This window comes from Mustela lutreola, chromosome 16 (genome assembly GCF_030435805.1).
Source record: "Mustela lutreola isolate mMusLut2 chromosome 16, mMusLut2.pri, whole genome shotgun sequence".
Lineage (NCBI taxonomy): Eukaryota > Metazoa > Chordata > Mammalia > Carnivora > Mustelidae > Mustela > Mustela lutreola.
In genome coordinates, this window is record NC_081305.1 from 52,193,601 (window position 1) to 52,215,952 (window position 22,352).

Below are 22,352 nucleotides of genomic sequence, written 5' to 3' on the forward strand. Positions count from 1 at the left end.
AGAGCACTGAGAATATGGGTTCTTGGGAATATTATCCCACTCCATTACCAAATAGGGGCTAGATACCATCAGTTCCCTACAACTTTCGGTAAAATGAGATGCGTTCACCTTGGTGCTGGGATAATATGTCATTCATTACACATCCATGTTAACAATTTAAAAACCAGTAAGTTTTACTTTAATATACATTAAGTTCACACATAGATTATGTTATGCATTTCCAATCCACTCTATTGTCATCAAAATACAGAATAGTAGTGGTTAAAAGCATTCAAGGGCTGTTAGAAAGATGTGGGAGTAGTAATTTCCATTAATTTCAGGACTGAGGTCTTTTTATTTATTTTTTTAAAGATTTTATTTATTTATTTGACAGAGAGGAAGATCACAAGTAGGCAGAGAGGCAGGCAGAGAGAGAGGGGGAAGCAGGATCCCCATGGAGCAGAGAGTCCGATGTGGGGCTTGATCCCAGGAACCTGAGATCATGACCTGAGCTGAAGGCAGAGGCTTAACCCACTGAGCCACCCAGGCACCTCAGGACTGAGGTCTTTTTAAAAATGTTTAAAATGTGATTTTTTTAACGATTTTATTTATTTATTTGACATACAGAGATCACAAGTAGACAGAGAGGCAGGCAGAGAGAGAGGGAGAAGCTCCCTGCTGAGCAGAGAGCCTGATGTGGGACTTGAACCCAGGACCCTGTGATCACCACCCAAGCGGAAGGCAGAGGTTTAACCCACTGAGCCACCCAGGTGCCACTCCCCGCCCCCCAGGACTTGTTAATTCCATGACTAGAAGCCTGTATTTCCCATTCCCATTTCCTCATTTTGCCCATCATCTTTCTCCATTCCACTCTGGTAACCAGCAGGTTATTCATGGTCTTTATGGGTCTCTTTCTGCTTTTTTTATTGTTTCTTGACATTTGTGACAGTGTGGATAGACCCAGAAGGTATTATGCTATTTGAAATAAGTCAAAAAAAGACAAATACCATATGAATTCACATATATATATAAAATCAAATCTAAAAACAAGTGAATAAGAGTATAAACAGACCCATAAATATCTATTTTGTTTTTAATAAAGTCCATAGACAATCTCAAGGACTATAAATATTCCAAGATTACACACATTTTATAATGTAACAAGCTGGCTGCTCACAATTTTCCAAACCCAGCAGAAGATAGGAAGCTCCTTAAGCAATTAAAAATATAACTACCCTGGGATGCCTGAGTGGCTCAGTTGGTTGGACGACTGCCTTCGGCTCAGGTCATGATCCTGGAGTCCCGGGATCGAGTCCCGCATCGGACTCCCAGCTCCATGGGGAGTCTGCTTCTCTCTCTGACCTTCTCTTTGTTCATGCTCTCTCTCACTGTCTCTCTCTCTCTCAAGTAAATAAATAAAATCTTTAAAAAAAAATAAAAATATAACTACCCTATGACCCTGCAATTGCACTACTGGGTATTTACCCCCAAGATGCAGATGTTCTGAAAAGAAGGGCCATCTGTACTCAAATGTTCATAGCAGCAATGGCCACAGTCGTCAAACTGTGGAGACAACCAAGATGCCCTTCAACAGATGGATGGATAAGGAAGACGTGGTACATATACACTGTGGAGTCTTATGCCTTTATCAGAAAGGATGAATACCCAATTTTTGTAGCAACATGGGCGGGACTGGGAGAGATTATGCTGAGTGAAATAAGCCCAGCAGAGAGATTCAATTATCATATGGTTTCACTTACTTGTGGAGCATAAGGAATAGCACAGAGGACATTGAGAGATGAAGAGGAGAAGGGAGTTGGGGGAAATCGGAGGGGGAGATGAACCATGAGAGACTGTGGACTCAGAAACAAACAGAGGGTTTTGGTGGGGGGGTCGGGGAGGAGGGATGGGTGAGCCTGGTGGTAGGTATTAAGGAGGGCATGTATTGCATGGAGCACTGGGTGTGGTGCATAAACAATGAATCTTGGAACACTACAAATAAATAAATAAATAAATAGAGGCTCCTGGGTGGCTCCATGGGTTAAAGCCTCTGCCTTCGGCTCAGGTCATGATCCCGGGGTCCTGGGATCGAGCCCCACATCAGGCTCTCTGCTCAGCAAGGAGCCAGCTTCCTTCTCTCTCTCTGCCTGGCTCTCTGCTTACTTGTGATCTCTGTTTGTCAAATAAAGAAATAAAATCTTTTATAAATAAATAGATATTAAAAAAATGGAAGCTCCTAGCAAAGTATGCTATGGCTAATGACACAGCAAAAACCATTAACTTCTCCATCACACTAATCTCACTTGTCAGCTCCCCCACCTATAACTGATACAGGCAGATGCTGCACATGCAGTGATTTTCTGTCACATCTGGAGACCATGAGCATAGGGAACCCCAAGAGGTTAAAGGTATATCCTGCATATCTACCCAAACCACTGCCATGGAAAGAGGCATCCATTGGTTTTCCTGAAATATATTGGGAGTGGAACTCTTTCAAGAAGGCTACTGGTGAAGTTTTTTATTTTAATTTTTATTTTCATTTAGAGACTTATTTATATTTTAGGGAGAAGAGGGGAGGGGCAGGGGAAAGGGAGAAAGAATCTCACAGTCTTGCCTCTGAGCGCAGAGTCAGAAATGGGGCTCCATTCTAGGACCCTGAGATGACAACCAGATCAGAAATCAAGACTCCAAAACTTAACCAAATGAGCCACCCAGATGCCTATCTTTTTTTTATAATATTTTATTTATTTATTTTATATATAGAGAGAGAGACAGAGAGGAACAGAAGCTGAGGGAGTGGGAGAGGGAGAAGCAGGCCTCCCACTGAGCAGGGAGCCTGACGCTGGGCTCCATCACAGGACCCTGGGATCATGACCGGAGCTGAAGGCAGATGCTTAATGATGGAGCCATGCCAGCATCCCCAATCATTTATTTTTTTTAAAGATTTTATTTATTTATTTGACAGATCACCAGTAGGCAGAGTGGCAGGCAGAGAGAGTGGAGGAGGAAGCAGGCTCCCTGCCAAGGAGAGAGCCCAATGTGGGGCTCGATCGCAGGACCCTGGGATCTTGACCTGAGCTGAAGGCAGAGGTTTTAACCCACTGAGCCACCCAGGTGCCCCCCCCCCATCATATTTTAAGTAGAACATCTTTTTCACATTCTCAAGAACAAGACCCACACTTACACCTATTTGCAGTCTGAAAACATTGCCAGTTATTCTGGATCTCATATCCATCATGGGTATTTGTGTTTGTTTGTTTGTTTGTTTGTTTTCCTTCTGGGCTAGAGAGAGCTGGTAAAGTATCCAGGTGGGACCTAGATGACGTTTTCCTTCACTGAGATCCCAGGAACAGACCTCGGCAGCAATAGGAAACCTGAACTCACCACCTTCCCCTGCGGATCTGTCACCGAGGAGTATTTTCAACATTCGCAGGACTTTAATTCAGTGACAAACACTGATGGCCCTACTAGAATCCTGGTTGGAGACATGGAAGAGAAGGATCTGGGATATAGGAGAGAAGTGTTCTAAAGACCTAACCCTGAGTGTCATTTCTGGAAAGGTTTTATAAATAGGTGAAAACATGATGCAGAAACTTAAAAAACTAGAGGAATCAACATTTGCAACTTCTTTTTTTTTATTATTATTTTTTAAAGGTTCATTCATTTATTTGACAGAGAGAGACAGCAAGAGAGGGAACACAGGCTGGGAGAGTGAGAGAGGGAAAAGCACACTTCCCACTGAGGAGGGAGCCCAACATGTGGCTCCATCCCATGACCCTGGGATCAGGACCTGAGCCAAAGGCAGCCGCCTAACAACTGAGCCACCCAGGTGCCCAACATCTGCAATTTCTTTTAAGTCTTTTTTTTTTTTTTTTTTTTTTAAGGTTTTATTTATTTATTTGACAGAAATCACAAGTAGACAGAAAGGCAGGCTGAGAGAGAGGAGAAAGCAGGCTCCCCACCGAGAAGACAACCCAATGTGGGACCCAATCCCAAGACCCTGAGATCATGACCTGAGCCAAAGGCAGAGGCTTAACCCACTGAGCCATCCAGACACCCAAATTTTCAACTTCTAATGCAAGGAATTTCAGGAGAAAAACATGACATGGTCTCTGACTTGGGACACAAGACTTACCCAAGAACTGACCATTTCTTCTTTCCCTTCATCCTTTAGATTTCTTTCTCACAAGGTATTTGTGGAGAAATCACAGGAATATCATAAAAAAAAAAAAAAAAAGCCCTTAAAGATACCAACAGAGTCTCTTCACGTATAAACTGCTCACCTGAAGACTGGACCATGAAATGCAGAGAAATTCTAGCTTCCTCGTCCATTTTGTCAGCAGCTCCTACTTGAAGACCAATCCCTGACTTTTCCTTCCCTGCTCTCAGGGAGCCTCCCCTTCCACAGATGCCCAAAATTCAGCTACAGCATAGGAACTGCGTGCTGCATGGACATGACCCACCCTGACTCTTGTAGGAGAGTCCCTCAGACCGCTCCTTGAGCCAAAGCCTGCTCTCAACTCTCAAAAAATAACAGGAAGCCCTCGTGCTTTACTCAGGATCAGTTGGCCTCATTATCACCTGGAGCCCCCAATTAACACAACACTGTTGTTTTCACCCAAACCAGTTGATAGAACCAGAGAGGGAGGGCTCAGGTGATAATCATCTTTCAACTCCACACCTGAGCCTATGGGGAAGCGTTTGGAGAGGTGACCAGGCACAGAACAGGAACCAAGTCGATGATTGTGAGCACATTTAGATCCATGCCTTCCTCACTGATCAGATATTTTAGGGTGACAAAATGCTCCTCTTTGGTAGATAAATACTTATTTTCTTAAGTACCACTTAACAAAAAGTGAAGTTTTGCAAAGTGAATCTACTTTTTACCCTTTCATCAGCAATATGAGAATTCTAATTCATCCACATTCTCACTGAAATTTGGTGTTTTATCCTTTTTCTTTATTTTACCCATTCTAGAAAATGTGGACTGGCTTCTCACTGTAAAATATGAAGTTGTCTTCCTAGGCTTGTCCTGGTGACTGAACCAGAACTGCTTCAAATCACGTTGAACAAAAACCAAAATGGCGGTGTGCCTGGGTGGCTCAGTTGGTTAAAGCCTCTGCCTTCAGCTCATGATCCCAGAGTCCTGGGATTGAGCCCTGCATTGGGCTACCAGCTCCATGGGGAGTCTGCTTCTCCCTCTGACCTTCTCTCCTCTCATGCTGTCTCTCTCTCAAATAAACAAATCAAATCTTAAAGACCTGAATGACTTGGATTAGCCGTTCTCAATTAAAAAACCAAAACCAAAAATGGCTGCATTCCTGCTTCAGCAAGACTCCATTTCAAACTAAATAAACTGTTTTCTCTCTTCTATCAAACACCCTTCCTACCTTCTGAGCCTATTGTTTCAGGAATCTGATTCCACCCTGACAACATGAAGAACAGGGCTGACAGCACAGACACAAGATTAGCTCTGAAAATCGGCCATAATACCCTATTTCCCTACAAACCCCCAGCCTCTTCCTCTGGGTGGGCTGCAGATTTGAAGGCTCTGAACTGCTGAGGCCTCCTTGGCTGGCAAAGCAATGAAGCTACTGTTCTTCTTATCCACAACTCTGTGTTCATGTTGTATTTTGGGTCTGATGCACAGAGGTCAGTTCATTTTTTTTTTCATCCAATAAATGAACATATAGTGTATTACTAGCTTCAGTGGTAGAGTTTAGTGATTCATCACTTACATACAACACCAACTGCTGGTTACATCATGTGCCCTTCTTATTGCCCATCACCCAATTACTCAATCCTCCACCCACCTCCCTTCCAGCAGCCCTCAATTTGTTTCCTAGAGTTATGAGTCTCTTACGACTTGTCTTACCTGATTTTCTTTTATTTTATTTTCCCCTCGCCTTCCCTATGGTCCTGTTTTGTTTAAGAAATTCCATATTTGAGTGAAATCATAGTTTAATTATCTTTCTCTGATGGACTTACTTTGCTTAGCATAATACCCTGTAGTTCTAGCCATATCACTGCAAATGGCAAGATTCATTTTTGATATACATACCATGGAATATATATATATATATACCATGTCTTCTTTATCCATCTGTTACTGGACATCTGGACTCTCCATATTTTGGCTATTGGGGACATTACTCCTTGAAACACTGGGGTGCAGGAGCCCCTTTGATTCACTATGATTGTATTCTTTGGGTAAATACAGGGTAGTGCAATTGCTAGGGCATTGGATAGATCTATTTTCACTTTTTGAGTATCCTCCATATGGTTTTCTAGAGTGGCTGCTGCACCAGTTTACATTCCCACCAACCAGGGTAAGGGGGTCTGGTATCTCCTCATCCTTGCCAACATGTGTTGCTTCCTGACTTGTTACTTTTACACATTCTGACTGGTGTGAGGTGGTATCTCACTGTGCTTTTGATTTGTACTTCCCTGATGCTGGGTGATGTTGAGCATTTTTTTTATTTTTCTGTGGGCCATTCGTATGCCTTCTTTTGAGAAAGAGCTCTTTGTGTCTTTTGTCCTTTTCTTGATTGGATTATTTGTTCTTTGGGTGTTGACTTTGATAAGTAGATTTTGCATTCTAGTCCTTTATCTGATAAGACATTTTGCAAATATCTTCTCCCAGTCCCTTGGCTGTCTTTTGGTTTTGTTGACTGTAAAGTTTTTTACCTTGATGAAGTCCCAATAGTTCATCTTTACCTTTGTTTCCCTTGCCTTGGAGTTGTGTCTAGACAAAAGTTGCTCTGGCTGAGGTGACACATGTTACTTCCTGTGTTCTCCTCTAGGATTTTGATGGATTCCTTTCTCACATTTAGGTCTTTCATTCATCTTGAGTTTATTTCTGTGTATGGCCAAGAAAATGGTCTAGTTTCATTCTTCTGCATGTGGCTATCCAATTTTCCAACACCATTTCTCTAGAGACTGTCTTCCATTGGATATTCTTATCTGCTTTATCAAAGATTAGTTGACCATAGAGTTGAGGGTTCATTTCTGGGTTCTCTATTCTGTTCCACGGATCTGTATGTCTGTTTTTGTGCCAGTACAATGCTGTCTTGGTGATTACAGCTTTGTAATAGAGCTTAAAGGCCAGAATTGTGATGCCACCAAGTTTGCTTTTCTTTTTCAACATTTGTTTGACTATTTGGGTCTTTTCTGGTTCCATACAAACTTTGGCATTATTTGTTCCAGCTCTGAGAAAAAAGTTGATGGCATTTTCATAGGGATTGAATTGAATATGTAGATTGCTCTAGGTAGCATAGACATTGTAACAATATTTGTTCTTCCAATCCATGGGCATGGACAGTTTTTCCATTTCTTCATGGCTTTCTCAATTTCTTTCATGAGTGTTCTATAGTTTTCTCAGTACAGGCCCTTCATCTCTTTGGTTAGGTTTATTTCTAGGTATCCTAAGGTTTTTGGTGCTATTGTAAATAGCACAGAATCCTGAATTTCTCTTTCTTCTGTCTCATTGTTACTGTATGGAAATGCAACTAATTTCTGCAATGATTTTATATCCTGCCGCTTTCTTTACTTCCTGATTCAATTCCATCAATATTTGGGTGAAGTCTTTCGGGTTTTCAATCTTTGACGATTTAATTTATTTATCTGACAGAGATAGTGAGAGCAGGAACACAAGCAGGGGGAGTGGGAGAGGGAAAACAAGGCTTACCACTTAGCAGAGAGCCCCATGCAGGCCTCGATCTGACAACCCCAGGATCATGACCCAAGCTGAAGGTAGACAATTAACAATTGAGCCACCCAGAAGCCCCTCTTTGGGGCTTTCTACATAAAATATTATGTCATCGGCAAAGAGTGAGTTTGATATCTTCTTTGCCAATTTAGATGCCTTTCCTTTCTTTTCTTTTTGTGGTCTGATTGCTGATGCTGGGACTTCTAATATTGTGTTGAATAGCAGTGAACATAGCAGGACATCCCTGCTGTGTTCCTGACCTTGGGAGGATAGCTCTGTTTTTCATCATTGAGCATGATATTTGCTGTGAGATTTTCATAGTGGCTTTTATGATATTGAAGTACTTTACCCCTATCCCCACACTGCAAAGTGTTTATCAAGAAAGGACCCTATATTTTGTCAAATGCTTTTTCTGCATCAATTAAGAGGATCATATGGTTCCTATCCTTTCTTTTATTAATGTGGTATATCACACTGATGGGATATTGAACCCTCTTTGCAGCCCAGGAATTAATCCCACTTGGTGATGGTAAATAAAGCTTTTAATGTATTGTTGGAACGTAGTGGGTGGTGTATTGTTGAGAATTTCTGCATTCATGCTCATCAGAGATATTGATCTAGAATTCTCATTTTTAGTGGGGTCTTTGTCTGACTTGGGGATTAAGGTAATATTGCTGGCTTCATAGAATGAGTTTGTAAGTTTCCCTTTCATTGCTGTTTTTTTGTTTTGTTTTATTGGGTTTTTTAAAAGATTTTATTTATTTATTTGACAGACAGAGATCACAAGTAGGCAGAGAGGCAGGCAGAGAGAGAGGAGGAAGCAGGCCCCCTGCCGAGCAGAAAGCCCGATGCGGGACTCGATTCCAGGACCCTGAGATCACGACCTGAGCCGAAGGCAGCGGCCTAACCCACTGAGCCACCCAGGCACCCTCATTGCTGTTTTTGGAAACAGGTTCAGAAGAAAGCAAATTAATTCTTCTTAAAATGTTTGGTAAAATTCCACTGGGAGGTCCTCTAATCCTGAATTCCTGCTTGTTGGGAGATTTTAGATTACTGCTTCAATTTACTTGCCCGTTATGGTGTTCTGCTTCTTCCTGTTCAGTTTTTTAAAAAGATTTTATTTATTTTACAGATCACAAGTAGGCAAAGAGACAGGCAGAGAGAGAGGAGGAAGCAGGCTCCCCACTGATCAGAGATCCAGTCCGTGGGACCCTGGGATCATGACCTGAGCTGAAGGCAGAGGCTTTAACCCACTGACCAACCCAGGCACCCTTCCTGTTCAGTTTTGATAGGGCATGTGATTCTAGGATGCAACGCATTTCTTCCAGATTGCCTAATTTGTTGACATATATTGCTCACAATATGTTTTTATATTTGTTCAGTTTTGGTTGTGATCTCTCCTCTTTCATTTGATTTTATTTGGGTCCTTTATCTTTTCTTTTTGCTCTTCAATTTTCTTTTTGAAAAGTCTGGCCTGGAGTTTATAGACCTTAATGAATCTTTCAAAGAACCAACTCCTATTTTCATTAATCTGTTCTACTCTACTTTTGCTTTCAATTTCATTGATTTCTGTTCTAATCTTTATTATTTCTCTTCTCCTGCTGCATTTGATGTTTCCTTGCCATTCTTTCTACAGCTCCTTAGGTGTAAGATTAGGCTGTGTGTTTGAGACTTGTCATGTTTCTTGGGAATGTCTTGCATTACTATCTATTTCCCTCATAAGATTGCCTTTGCTACAACCTGAAGGTTCTGAATTGATTTTGTTTTTGTTTTTGCTTTTAAATTTTCATTTGAGTCATGATTTTTTAAAAAGCATTTCTTTAATTTCCTGGTTAACCTATTCATTCTTTAGTAGGATGCTCTTTAACCCCCAAGTCTTAGTGTTCCTTCCAAGTTTTCTCTTGTGATTGAGTTCAAGTTTTAAAGCCTCTGAAAATATGCCTGGAAAAATTCCAATATTTTGGTACCAGGTGAGACAGATTTTGACACAGTATGTGATCTATACTGCAGAATGTTCCATGCAAACACAGGAAGAATATGTATTCTGTTGCTTTAGGATGAAATGCTCTGAATATATCTGTGAAGTCCATCTAGTCCAGTGTCATTTAAAGCCCTCATTTCCTTGTTGATCTTCTGCTTAGATGATCTGTCCATTGCTGTGAGTGCAGTGCTGAAGTCCACTACTATTATTGTTTTATTATCCACGTGTTTCTTTTATTTTGTTATTAATTGGTTTATACAGTTGGCTTCTTCCAAGTTAGGGGCATAAATATTTACAGCTGATGGTTCTTTTTATTGGATAGACCCTTTTATTATGATATAGTGTCCTACTCCACCTCTTACCAGTCTTTGGTTTAAATCTAGTTTGATATAAGGATTGCTACTCTAGCTTTCTTTCAATGTCCCTTAGAATGATAACTGGTTCTCCAGCCCCCCACTTTCAATATGGAGGTGTGTTTGGCTCTCATATGAGTCTCTTCTAAGCAGCATATTGATGGGTCTTGTTTTGTTTTGAATTGAATTGGCTACCCTGTGTCTTCTAATTGGAACTTTTTAGTTCCTTTACACTCAGAGTGATTATTGAAAAATAGGAATTTAGCACCATCATATTACCTATAAAGTCACTCTTTTGTGAAATGTCTCTGTTTCTTTTGAGTGTTTCTTCTTTTGGACTCTCTCTTTGCTCAGAGGATCCCCTTAATATTTCTTGCAGGCCCAGTTTAGTGGTCACAAATTCCTGTGGTTTTTGTTCCACCTGGAAGCTTTTTATCTCTCCTATTCCTAACATCAGGCTTACTGTATAAAGTATTCTTAGCTACATATTTTTCTCATTTAGTACATTGACTCTATCATGCTATTCCTTTCTTGCCTGGCAGATCTCTGTGGTTAGGTATGCTGCCAGCCATCTCTTTATACCCTGGTAGTTTACTGACCTCTTGTCCTGAGCTGTTTTCTGGATTTTCTCCTTATCTCTGATTTTTGCAAGCTTCACTATTCTATGTTGTTGACTTATTCTTATTGATTTTGCAGGGGGTTTCTCTGTGCCTCCTGGACTTGAATGTCTATTTCCTTCCTGAGATTAGGTAAGTTCTTAGCTATCATTTGCTCAAATAAACCTTCTCCTGCCCCCCAACCCGCCTCTTCCTCTAGGATCCCAATTATACTAACTTGTTTTACTTTGTGCTATGACTGATCTCTTGAATCCTCACTTTGTGATCCAATAGTTGTTTACCTTTTTCTCAGCTTCCTTATTCTCTATTTTGTTTTCTATGTCACTGATGCTCACTTCTACCTCATTTACCATAGCAGTTAGAGCCTCCTTCCTAAATTGCATCTCAGTAATAGCCTTTTAGGTTTCAACTTGATTAGATTTTGGTTATTGCTCTGCTTAAGAATTTCCTTGTGTCATTTTGCTTTTTGGAAGCCCAGCTAGTATCTTTACAGTTGTTGATTTGAATTCTAGTTCTGTGTACTTATATCCATATTGATTAAATCCATGGTAGTGAGTAGTGTCCCTTGTTCTCTCTTTCGGGATGAGTTTTTCCATCTTGTCATTACATCCAGAAAAGAATAGATGAATGAGGGGGAAAAACATACAAAAACAGCAATAATGACACCAGAAAAAAATGTACACTAATCAGAAAACGAACAAAAAAAGGGGGGGAGGTTGGGGAGAGAAAATAAAATCAAACAAAAATTAGAATAGAAGACAACTAGATCCAGAAACTAGACCCTGGGTTTATTTTGGTTGGCTTGGTAGAAGAAAATCCAAAATAAGAAATAAGAAAAGGATGGGGCCCCTGGGTGGCTCAGCAGGTTAAAGCCTCTGCCTTTAGCTCGGGTCGAGATCCCAGGGTCCTGGGATCAAGCCCCACATCAGGCTCTCTGCTCAGCGGGGAGCCTGCTTCCTCTCTCTCCATCTGCCCCCCTCTCTGCCTACTTGTGACCTCTGCCTGTCAAATAAATAAAATAAAAAAAATAAATAAATAAATAAAAGAAAGAAAAGAGGAAAAAGAAATAAGAAAAGGATCCCAAAATAGGAAAGAAAAATATATCTCCACAAAAACAAAATTGAATACAATGAGAGGAAACAAAAAACAAATATATATATATATAACATAAATGTAAAAAAAGAAAATTTAAAATGACTTAAAGAAAAATAACTGGTAGTGGCACCTGGGTGGCTCAGTGGCTTAAGCCTCTGCCTTTGGCTCAGATCATGATCTCAGGGTTCTGGGATCAAGCCCCATATTGGGCTTTCTGCTCAGCAGGGAGACTTCTTCCCCCTCTCTCTGCATGCTCTCTGCCTACTTGTAATCTCTGTCTCTGTGAAATAAATAAATAAAATCTTAAAAAAAACATCAACTCCTGTAGAAATACTTCTGCTGTTCCACCTTGTTTTTACACTTTAAAAAGTAAAATAGGGGATGCCTGGGTGGCTCAGTGGGTTAAAGCCTCTGCCTTCAGCTCAGGTCATGATCCTAGGGTCCTGGGATCAAGCCCCACATCAGGCTCTTTGCTTAGCAGGGAGCTTCCTTCCCTTCCTCTCTCTGTACCTGCCTATCTGCCTACTTGTGATCTCTGTCTATCAATAAATAAGAACTTAAAAAAATCTTTAAAAAAAAAAAAAAAAGTAAAATACCAGGAACTGAGGCCTTAGAATCAAACCATGTAAGAGAACAAGAATTCTTGTCCCCTTAAAGTTTCATTTAGGCTGGACTAAGAAGCTGTCAGGAACAGATAAAGAGGAGAAAATAAAATTAAATCAGTGTACATACAGAGAATCCACATAGACATGGAAATTCTAGAGACTGTCAGGCCAGATGAGTTGCAAGTGTGGGCACCTGGGTGGCTCCATTGATTAAGCCACTGCCTTCAGCTCACATAATAATCCAGAGTCCTGGGATGGAGTCTTGCATCAGTCTCCAGCTCTACGAGGAGTCTGCTTCTCCCTCTGACCTTCTCCCCTCTCATGCTCTGTCTCACTCTCTCTATTAAATAAATAAATAAATAAATAAATAAATAAATAAATAAAATCTTAAAAAAAAAAAAAAAAAAAAAAAAGAGTTACAAGTGTGATCCTGAACTAAGGCAAAAGAACCAGGGCCTGAAGTTTCAGAGCACAGGAAAACACTTTTATAGACTGATAAGAGCACATAGTTTGTAATGACATATTTGTTCTACCTTAAGGATCAGTCCCTGAGACAAACTTTTCTCTGCTAATAACCCTAATGCTGGGGAAGACCCTCAATAATTCTGCTGGGTGCTTAAGGGAGGAGGAAAATGTTCTCTTGGGCCTGGACATTCTCAAGTACCTTGAAGTCAAATAATCCATAGACCAAGTTGGCACATTTGGGGGTTGGGAGGACAGAGAGTCTGTCCTGACTCCCTTCAGTTCCCCCATCTGAAACTTCCTTGAGAGCTTCACATATTAAAAGTTTAACATGTAGATTGTTTCATATCAATGATCCCGGCCTGAAAATAGGTCAGTTGAGTCAAAGTCATTTCAGGAGGCAATGACACAGAAAAGTTGGCCTGGTTATTTACATAAGTGCCCCAAGAACAGAGGTTTGACTTACAGACTTTAAGAGCAGCTTTGCTGAATGTTGCATATTGAATCTCCAGATGGAACTTTTTTTGTTTTTCAAAGATTTATTTGATACACACACAGAGCACAAGCAGGGGGAGCAGCAGGCAGAGAAAAAGGGAGAAGCATGCTCTCTGCCAAGCAAGGAGTCCTCTGTGGGTCTCATTCCCAGGACCCTGGGACCTGAGCTGAAGGCAGATGCTTAACTGACTGAGCCACCCAGGAACCTCTAGACAGAACTCTAAACAGCCTCTCCAGGCAAGAAGACAAGCCAAATCCTTGCCAGCGCACAATGCGTGGAACACCTATGGATTTGGGTGATCTCCTCTCTTCTTGGAGTCCCTCAAATAGCTCTAGGTTCCTGCAGCTGTTAGGAAATGATCTTCTTGACTCACGTAGTAAGTCTGCTGGGAACTCTGTCAAGAAAATCTCATGATGCTCTTTCCAAGCGGGCTTCATTTGTTTCATAAAGTGAATCTTTTTTTTTTTTTTGAAAGATTTTATTTATTTATTTGACAGAGAGAAATCACAAGTAGATGGAGAGGCAGGCAGAGAGAGAGAGAGGGAAGCATGCTCCCTGCCGAGCAGAGAGCCCAATGCGGGACTCAATCCCAGGACCCTGAAATCATGACCCGAGCCGAAAGCAGCGGCTTAACCCACTGAGCCACCCAGGCGCCCCTCATAAAGTGAATCTTAATCCCTTATAATTCTCGAGTCATGTCTGAGTCTACGCAGCTCTTTCCAGCTAGGACATCCTACAGAAAGCTTTGGCGATATAACCAGGGTTTCTTAAATTGTTTGTTGTAGTACTTTGCTTGGGAAAGAGAGAAAGAGTAAGCATCAGCAGGGAAAGGGGCAACCTCCCAGTAAGTAGGGAGATGGACACTGGGCTGAATCGCAGGATGCTGGGATCATGACCTGAACCAAAGGCAGATGCCTAACCCACTGAGCCACTAGGAACTCCTAAAAGCAGCATTGGTCAGTGTGTCGTATCATAAGCAGAAAAATTGCTTATTGAAATTATGCAAATATATACATATTGGCTGAAAAATATGAGTAGTCGGGGCACCTGGGTGGCTCAGTGGGTTAGGGCCTCTGCCTTCCGCTCAGGTCATGATCTCAGGGTCCTGGGATGGAGCCCTGCATTGGGCTCTCTGCCCCGCAGAGAGCCTGCTTCCTCCTCTCTCTCTGCCTGCCTCCCTGCCTACTTGTGATCTCTGTCCGTCAAAAAATTAAATTAAATATTCAAAAAAAATATATAAGTATATATAAATATAAATATATATAAATAAGAAGAGTCAAAAGTTTGACATCATCAGCAAATGAGAAAGGATAAATGATTCAATTTCTTTCCAAAGTACATTTTGGTGACCGAAGACACAAAGTTTCTCACATCTGCAAAAAGCACTTTTTAAAGGTTTTTCTTTACATTCCTGTTAGTAAACATACAAGGTAATATTCCTTTCAGTGTACAATTCCATACGACACCCAGTGCTCATTGCAGGTGCACTCCTTATCCCATCACTCATTTAACCGCCTTCCCTCCTCTGTTCTGACAACCACCAGCCTGCTTGCTATAGTTAAGAGTCAGTTTCTAACTTTGTCTCTCCCTTTCTTGTTCTCTTCCTCATTTCTCACTTGTTTTGTTAGAATCTACATAGGAGTGAAATCATCCGGTATTTGTCTTTCTCTGACTTATTTCACTTAGCATAATACTAATTCACCCATGTTGAGGCAAATGGCAGGGTTACATTCCTTTGTAGGCAGATTAATATCTCATGTTGAACTGTTACCCCAACAAATCCGTGTCATGGACAAGATGAGGGACCAGAAGGCAAGCTGAGGACAAAGCAGAAGCTGACACCCTCAACTCCCCCACCATGAGATGCATGTGACATTTCTCAGAGGCTCCTGGCTGAAGGAAAAAGCACATAGTTAACTTATGGAGATCACAATCCTGCAAGACATGGGTGTCCCTCTGTTCTACAAATGTCCTAGAAATTTACAAAAACAAAGCACTTCTATCAATTACCCAGCTTCCAGAAGGGAATGTACATATGTTTAAGTGACCTTAGAGTCTACAGCCCAATGACAGATGCTTGAAGAGGGCAAAATGTAATGTTCCTCCAGAAAACTCCCAACTATCTTCACAGTAATGCCTTCCGAAGAGGGAAAAACAACCTTAACTTGACAATGGCAAGGCCTCCAGTATCCTGTGAGTCTTCGACATACAAAAATCATTTTGAAAACTCCCTTATTCCTCACTTTCCCCAACCCCATAGTATAAAATCAGCCACCCCTCATGACCATGGTGGCAGCAACTCTTTCTGCCCTCCTCCTGTCCCCATGCTTTAATAAAACAACATTTTGCACCAAAGATGCCTCAAGAATTTTTTCTTGGTCATCAGCTTCAGACTCCACCCCACTGAAGCTCACCTACATTCTAAAACTACAGCAGACAGAGCCAGAGCCAGGGAGGGTATTGAACATGGCACTGAGTATAGACAGGAAGTTCCCATAATGCACAGCAGCAGCTTCCCTGAGTGGTCCCCTATCTACAGTGGCTCAAATCTTGATTGGGCTTTTATCCCTGGGAGAGCAGTGCTTGAGTTCAACCACAGCACACACCTTGCTGATCCTGCCTACCCCAGTGTCCAGAAGGCTCCTTCACCGCCAACAGCTTCTCTACCACGTGACTTTTGAAAGCTATGCCCACATGAGCGCATCACCAATACCCCTCTTTATCCAGTGCTACCGAATTAGGTTTGGGCAATTTCGGTAAATATGATCCAACAGCATCCGATCATCAGTAATAAATAGGAATTCAGTTAAATCATGAAGATAAAGTAGGACTTCCCTACTCCTCAGAAACCCACCATATTTGCCAATTCCGTTCTCCCATTACATGTATTTATCACATGACACCACCAAGAGCTGCCTGTGCCTTTGCAGTGACTGAAGAGAGCCACCTCTGGGCCCCTACCCACAGTAGACACAATTTTTACATTTTCTTTTAATAGGGCTTATGCTTCTAAGGATGGTGATTTCATCAAGTTCTACATAGATTCACATGCGACATCCCAGGGTTTAATGTCTGAATTAATACCCATTGGCCTTCCAGCTCTCTAGTCTCAAGTGTTCAGTGAAGACACTCCTGCACAACCCAGGCAAAAAAGATGTTTGTGATGCCTATTAGCTGGGGGAAAAAATGAGCAAAAATATAGCTATAAATCTGGAGATAACTAGGAAATAAAACAAATAGAAATTCTTTTCCTAAATCCATGGAGTCCATTGTGCAAATTGAGACATTTGCAGTCTACATGCTCACTTTTTTATTTTATGTATTTTCGATCTGTGACCTGGGCTACAGTGTCACTCCATTTGGGAGGTTTCTCCTACTTCCGGGTTATTGATGACCTATACAGCATGGTAACATGGGCACGTGATTCAAACCAAGACCCCCACCAATAAATGGAGAACATACCTTTATTATGGGTCATGGTGCAGTGCTTGAGAGTCCCAATTCAAGTCCACTTTTGGCCATTCAAACAAATGCCAGCTTGGGTAAGTTCTGTGGGCATCTTCTCTAGGAGAACACAAAATGGGAAAAGCTTGGGAAATGGGACCGAGGATTGCCCACAGAGGTGGATCTGATTGCCATGTCTCAAGTAACATTACCTTGTGACTCTACAGAGTGTTGTCTAGGTGATGAGAGAACAGAAGGCAAGCTGAGGATGAAGCAGAAACTGACACCCCATGTACCCCCACCCCCCACTGGATATATGGGACATTCCTCATGCACTCCTGGGTGCCCTAAAGGAGAAACAAATAGTTACCTGATAGAGATCACAATCCTGCAAGACCTGAGTATTCCTTGGTTTACAAATGTCCTAGTGATTTACAAGGAAGAAGCCTTCTTTTATCTATAGCCGAACTTCCAGCGACCCATAACTCAGATTCCTGAAGCCCTAACATCACCCTCTTCTCCTTAAAATTTTGGGAGGTTGAGGCTGAAGGAAATGTAAATAAAACTGAATTTCTTTTAAACCTGCAGCCTACTGAAAAGGACAGGGTTGGATAGGAGGAATGTAATCCTGCTTCCGGAATAATCCAAATATCTTACTGTTAATGCTTTACGAGAGGGGTAAACAACCATGACAACAGCAAGGCCCCCAAGATCCCCTGAATCTTCTTTAATATATGAATGTTATTTCTCAAAACCTCTTTTTTTTTTTTCCTTACCTCCCCCAAGCCCATAGTATAGAGAGAAATCAGCCATGCCTCACAACCCCACAGGAGCAGCACTTTCCACCCACAAGTCCTGTCCCCATGCTTTAACAAACCAAAATTTTGCACCAAAGACACCCTCAAAAATTCTTTCTTGGTCATAGGATCCAGACTCCACCCCACAGAACCTCCCCTATATTCCAAAACCACATCATAGGAAACACACTAGCGAGCAGGGCAGGTGTCCACTCAAGGTCCCTGCAAAAGTGCTGAGTACACAAAGTGGATGGCAAGTAGCAGCACCACAGATCAGGTGAGCTAAAATGTCAACAATACCTCCCACAAGGGGCACCTGGGTGGATCAGTGGGTTAAAGCCTTGCCTTCGGCTCAGGTCATGATCCCAGGGTCCTGGGATCAAGCCCCACATGGGGCTCTCTGATCAGCAGGCTTCCTCTCTCTCTGCCTACCTCTCTGCCTACTTGTGATCTCTGTCTGTCAAATAAATAAATAAAATCTCAAAAAAAAATACCCCCCACAAAACCTGTAATATATGGGTAATATCACAGTCAGCACAAGGAGGAGAAAATAATACACTAGATAAACTAGGCGGGGAAATCACCCATCTTTTCAACCTTAAGGTCACTGAGAGAATGTATCATGAGAATATTATTCCCTTCCATTACCAAATAGGTGACAGATAACACCAGTTGTGTACACCTTTCAGTAAAATGATATAGGGGCTGCCTGGGTGGCTCAGTAGTTAAGCATCTGCCTTCAGCTCAGGTCGTGGCCCCAGTCCTGGGATCTACCCCTGCATCAGGCTCCCTGCTCAGTGGGGAACCTCCTTCTCCCTCTCTCTCTCCCCCTGCTTGTGTTCCCTGTCAAATAAAATCTTAAAAAAAAAAAAAAAAAAGAGATAGGTTCAGCTTGGTGGTAGAATAACACACCACTCATCACAAATTCATGTTAACTATTAAAAACCATTATGTTTGATTAATTGAAGTACATTAAATTCACACATAGACTATGTTATGCATTTCATATCCACTGTTACACTTGTTCAAAATACGGAATACAAGCGTTAACTCCCATAGCTGATATCATGATGTGGAAGTGACTTCCTTAAGTTCCAGTGCTGCTGACAGTCGCAACAGATGTGTATGTCCAGCTATATGGCATGGTAGGGAAGAGTTAGATAACCTCTCTCTGTTATGGGGGAGGATTTCTTCATTTCAATTGCATCCACTCCTATTCTCTAAAGATCACTATTACGAAGATACATCAGTAGTTAGCTGGTGCACCACCATTTTTTCCTTAAAGAGCAATCAGGAAAACCTTGTATGTGTAATATTCAGGAAGTTCTTTGGTTTTAGTAAATGAAAAAAAATATTGTTCTGAACACCTATTTCATGGCAACTTACATCAATGCTATAACCCTAAGCAGTGTCTCAATTTGGATTTTCTTCCTTCATGTTATTACACAGTTGTCATCTTCCAAGGAAAACCTGGGATGTGTGAGTCCCCCTGAGTGCAACAGGGCATCGGATGCCGTTGATGGAGCAAAAATCAGGCTAACGGATTCATGCACCCAGTACAAGTCAGTCAATCTCCAGAAGTGATTTGAGAATAAAGTACATTAATATTTTGTTGGTCAAAAACCTCAAAAAGGCTCAATATAACAAAAAGCACATCAAAACTAATTGTACCCTTGTAAAAAGTCCCCCACTGAATCTTTCCAACATAACAGCATATACATTTTCCAGGTGTTTAACGTGATCTTTTTCCTTGGACTAACGAGTACTGTCTGAATAGAGGGACTGATACACTCCTTTACGTGGTATCTGTGACATTTATTGACATTAGATGTTCAATCAGAGTTTTTAAATTATTTGTATGATTCAATTTACCTTCTTTAGCACTTTCTGTGTTTACAAAAGTGTATATTAAAATGAGGGTCTTTCCACAATCATCTTCTTACTAGGGTTTGAATCTAGTGTGCATTTTGGGACACAGAGTATAGACTGAATTCCAGTTAAAGGTCTTACCACATTCATCACATTTTACCGTGTTGCTCCCATATAACTACAATGGTGTGAGTTTCAGGGAAAGGATGGACTTCTTTAGATGTGTATAGTTATTCTCCAGTTAGATCAGATGCAAGGTCTGTGATGTAAGGGTTTTACAGTCCTTACTCCTAGTCTTTACATTTTTAAAGTTTCTTGCCAGTATGACTACAGTGATGTTTGGTAAGGTGTGAGCGCTGGTTAAAGGCCTTGCCACATTCTTCACATTTATAAGGCTTCTCTCCAGTATGAGTTCTGCGATGTTTATGAAGGTTTGAGCGCAATGAAAAGGCCTTGCCACATTCCTTACATTTGTAAGGTTTTTCTCCAGTATGATTTCTGTGATGTGCAGTAAGCGATGATCTCTGCTGAAAGGCCTTGCCACATTGTTCGCATTTGTAAGGCCTCTCTCCAGTATGAGTTCTGAGATGATTAGTAAAGGTTGAGTAAAACTTAAAGGCCTTGTCACATTCTTGACATCTGTAAGGTGTCTCTCCAGTATGAACTCTGTGATGTTGAGTAAGGTGTGGGCGCTGTTTAAAGGCCTTGCCACATTCCTTACATTTGTAAGGTTTCTCTCCAGTATGAGTTCTGAGATGATTCCTAAGGGCTGAGTGACACTTAAAGGCCTTGTCACATTCTTGACATCTGTAAGGTGTCTCTCCAGTATGAACTCTGTTATGTCGAGTAAGGACTGAGCGCTGTTTAAAGGACTTGCCACATTCCTTACATTTGTAAGGTTTCTCCCCAGTATGAATTCGGTGATGTTTACTAAGCAATGACCTCCGTGAAAAGGCCTTGTCACATTCTTGACATATGTAAGGCTTCTCTCCAGTATGAACTGTGTGATGTTGATTAAGGGGTGAACGCTCCTTAAAGGCCTTGCCACATTCTTGACATTTGTAAGGCTTCTCTCCAGTATGAATTCTGTGATGTCGAGTAAGGTTTGCCTGCTGGCTAAAGGATCTACCACATTCCTTACATTTGTAAGGTTTCTCTCCAGTATGAATTCTGTGATGTTGATCAAGGCATGAGGGCTTCTTAAAGGCCTTGCCACATTCTTGACATTTGTAATGCTTCTCTCCAGTATGAATTCTTTGATGTTGATTAAGGTTTGACTGCTGAATAAAGGACCTACCACATTCCTCACATTTGTAAGGTTTCTCTCCCGTATGAATTCTGTGATGTTGAACAAGTGTTGAGCAAATTTTAAAAACTTTGCCACACTCTTTACATTCATAGAGTTTCTTTCCAGTATGGATTTGCCTATGTTTCCTTAGGGATGAAGAGTACTTAAAAATTTTACCACATTCTTCACATTTGTATGATTTCACTTCAGTATTCATTTGCTGATGCTGAGATTGGGTTGAGTGCCAGTCAAAGACTTTACCACATCCCTTAAAAATGCATGTTTTCTCCCTGCTAGAGATTGTCTTGTTTCTACTTACTCTTGATGACTGACTAAATGTGGGACCACGTTTAGCATATCTGAATGGGTTTTTGGCCTCAAGAATTCTCTGATCATCACCAATATTGGAGGACTGCTGAGGACCATTCTCACACTGACTGGATTCATCAGGATTTTCTCCCAAATGGATACTCTCATGTGTAATAAGGTTAGACCTCTGATGAAAGACTTCCCCACATTTATAACATTCATACTGGTTCTCTGAAAACTGAGTCCTCACACGTCTCTGAACACTGCAGCCCTGGTTAAGTGTTTTCTCAGATTCAGGGCACTGAGCATTGCTGTCTCCATTGGAAGGGCTCTGGTCATTTTGGAGGGTCAACTCCTCAGTGAAGCCTCTCTCGTATGGATCCCGCTTAGCACTTTGTTCTTCATAATTCAATCTCTGATTTTCAGAAGTATCTGATGGGGTCAATCCAATCCCGTTTTGAAAATGGTTCCAATCATTGTTTTCAGCACAGACTAGATAACTTTCCAGATTGTCCAAACTGTCTTTCTGCAAAGAGCTATGTTGGAATACTTGAATGGAGCTCTTGCTGACAGAAACACACTGCTTTGTGGAAGCAGCTGACTTAAAAAGGTAGGTTTTCCACGATGTTTTATATCTTTCACTATTCGGGTCATTTTGAGTCTTATTAGATGCCGTTGCCTCAGATGGGCTACGTCCTTCATGGTATCCGTGATGCCCTTCCCTCTCTCTATTACCATCCCAGTCTGTCATTAAGTATACATTTTCAAGAGCACTATTTTTGTATCTACTCATCGTCACTTTTTGGAAAGAAGCTTCTATGCTCGGCTTTTGCAGGAAATTCTGAATGTCATGTGAAGATTTGGCTGAAAGATATCAAATAAGAGAAAAGGAAGCTCATTGCATTTACTACTTTCAGATGAATATACTGATGATTTGTAACATACAAGCTTCCAGTCAATCAAAGAGTGTCACAAATATGGCTGGGAAGGAATCATCAGAATTTCTTTCCTCCATGGACACCACACCTTGGAACACAACATACTAACCTCATATCTTAATAGATAATTCTGTCATAGTGTCATGTGCTAGCACAAATCCCTTCCTGCATCTCAAATAATCTGGAAAAGTGCCACATGAGTGTAAAATTAGAAGGATGGTTATTTAAACATAAAACTGAAATAAACCAAATAGAAAACAAATCCAACATACTCAATAGGTAAAGATTGCAAGCTTCTTCTCTATGATCAAAAATGAAATAATGAAGTAAACCTACCACTGCCTTTCAACATAGTACTGGACATTCTAGTCAGAACTAGGGAAGAAAAAACACACAAAAAGAAATTCAAAC

At 41.2% G+C, this 22,352-nt stretch overlaps 1 protein-coding gene across 2 annotated transcripts in view; it reads right to left on the reverse strand.

Moving 5' to 3' along the window:
* The window catches only part of LOC131817377 (zinc finger protein 845-like), a 197,537-nt gene extending 176,612 nt beyond the window's left edge, over nucleotides 1-20,925 (reverse strand). Inside the window, exon 1 of one of the 2 annotated variants that reach the window (XM_059150663.1) lies at nucleotides 19,744-20,925. In XM_059150663.1, coding sequence (XP_059006646.1) covers nucleotides 19,744-20,911 — 1,168 coding nt within the window. In that variant the 5' untranslated portion in view covers nucleotides 20,912-20,925. Of the gene's footprint in view, nucleotides 1-19,742 lie in introns of both variants that reach the window. The other variant, XM_059150662.1, reaches the window with a different exon arrangement.
* Between the last annotated feature and the right edge of the window lie 1,427 nt (nucleotides 20,926-22,352).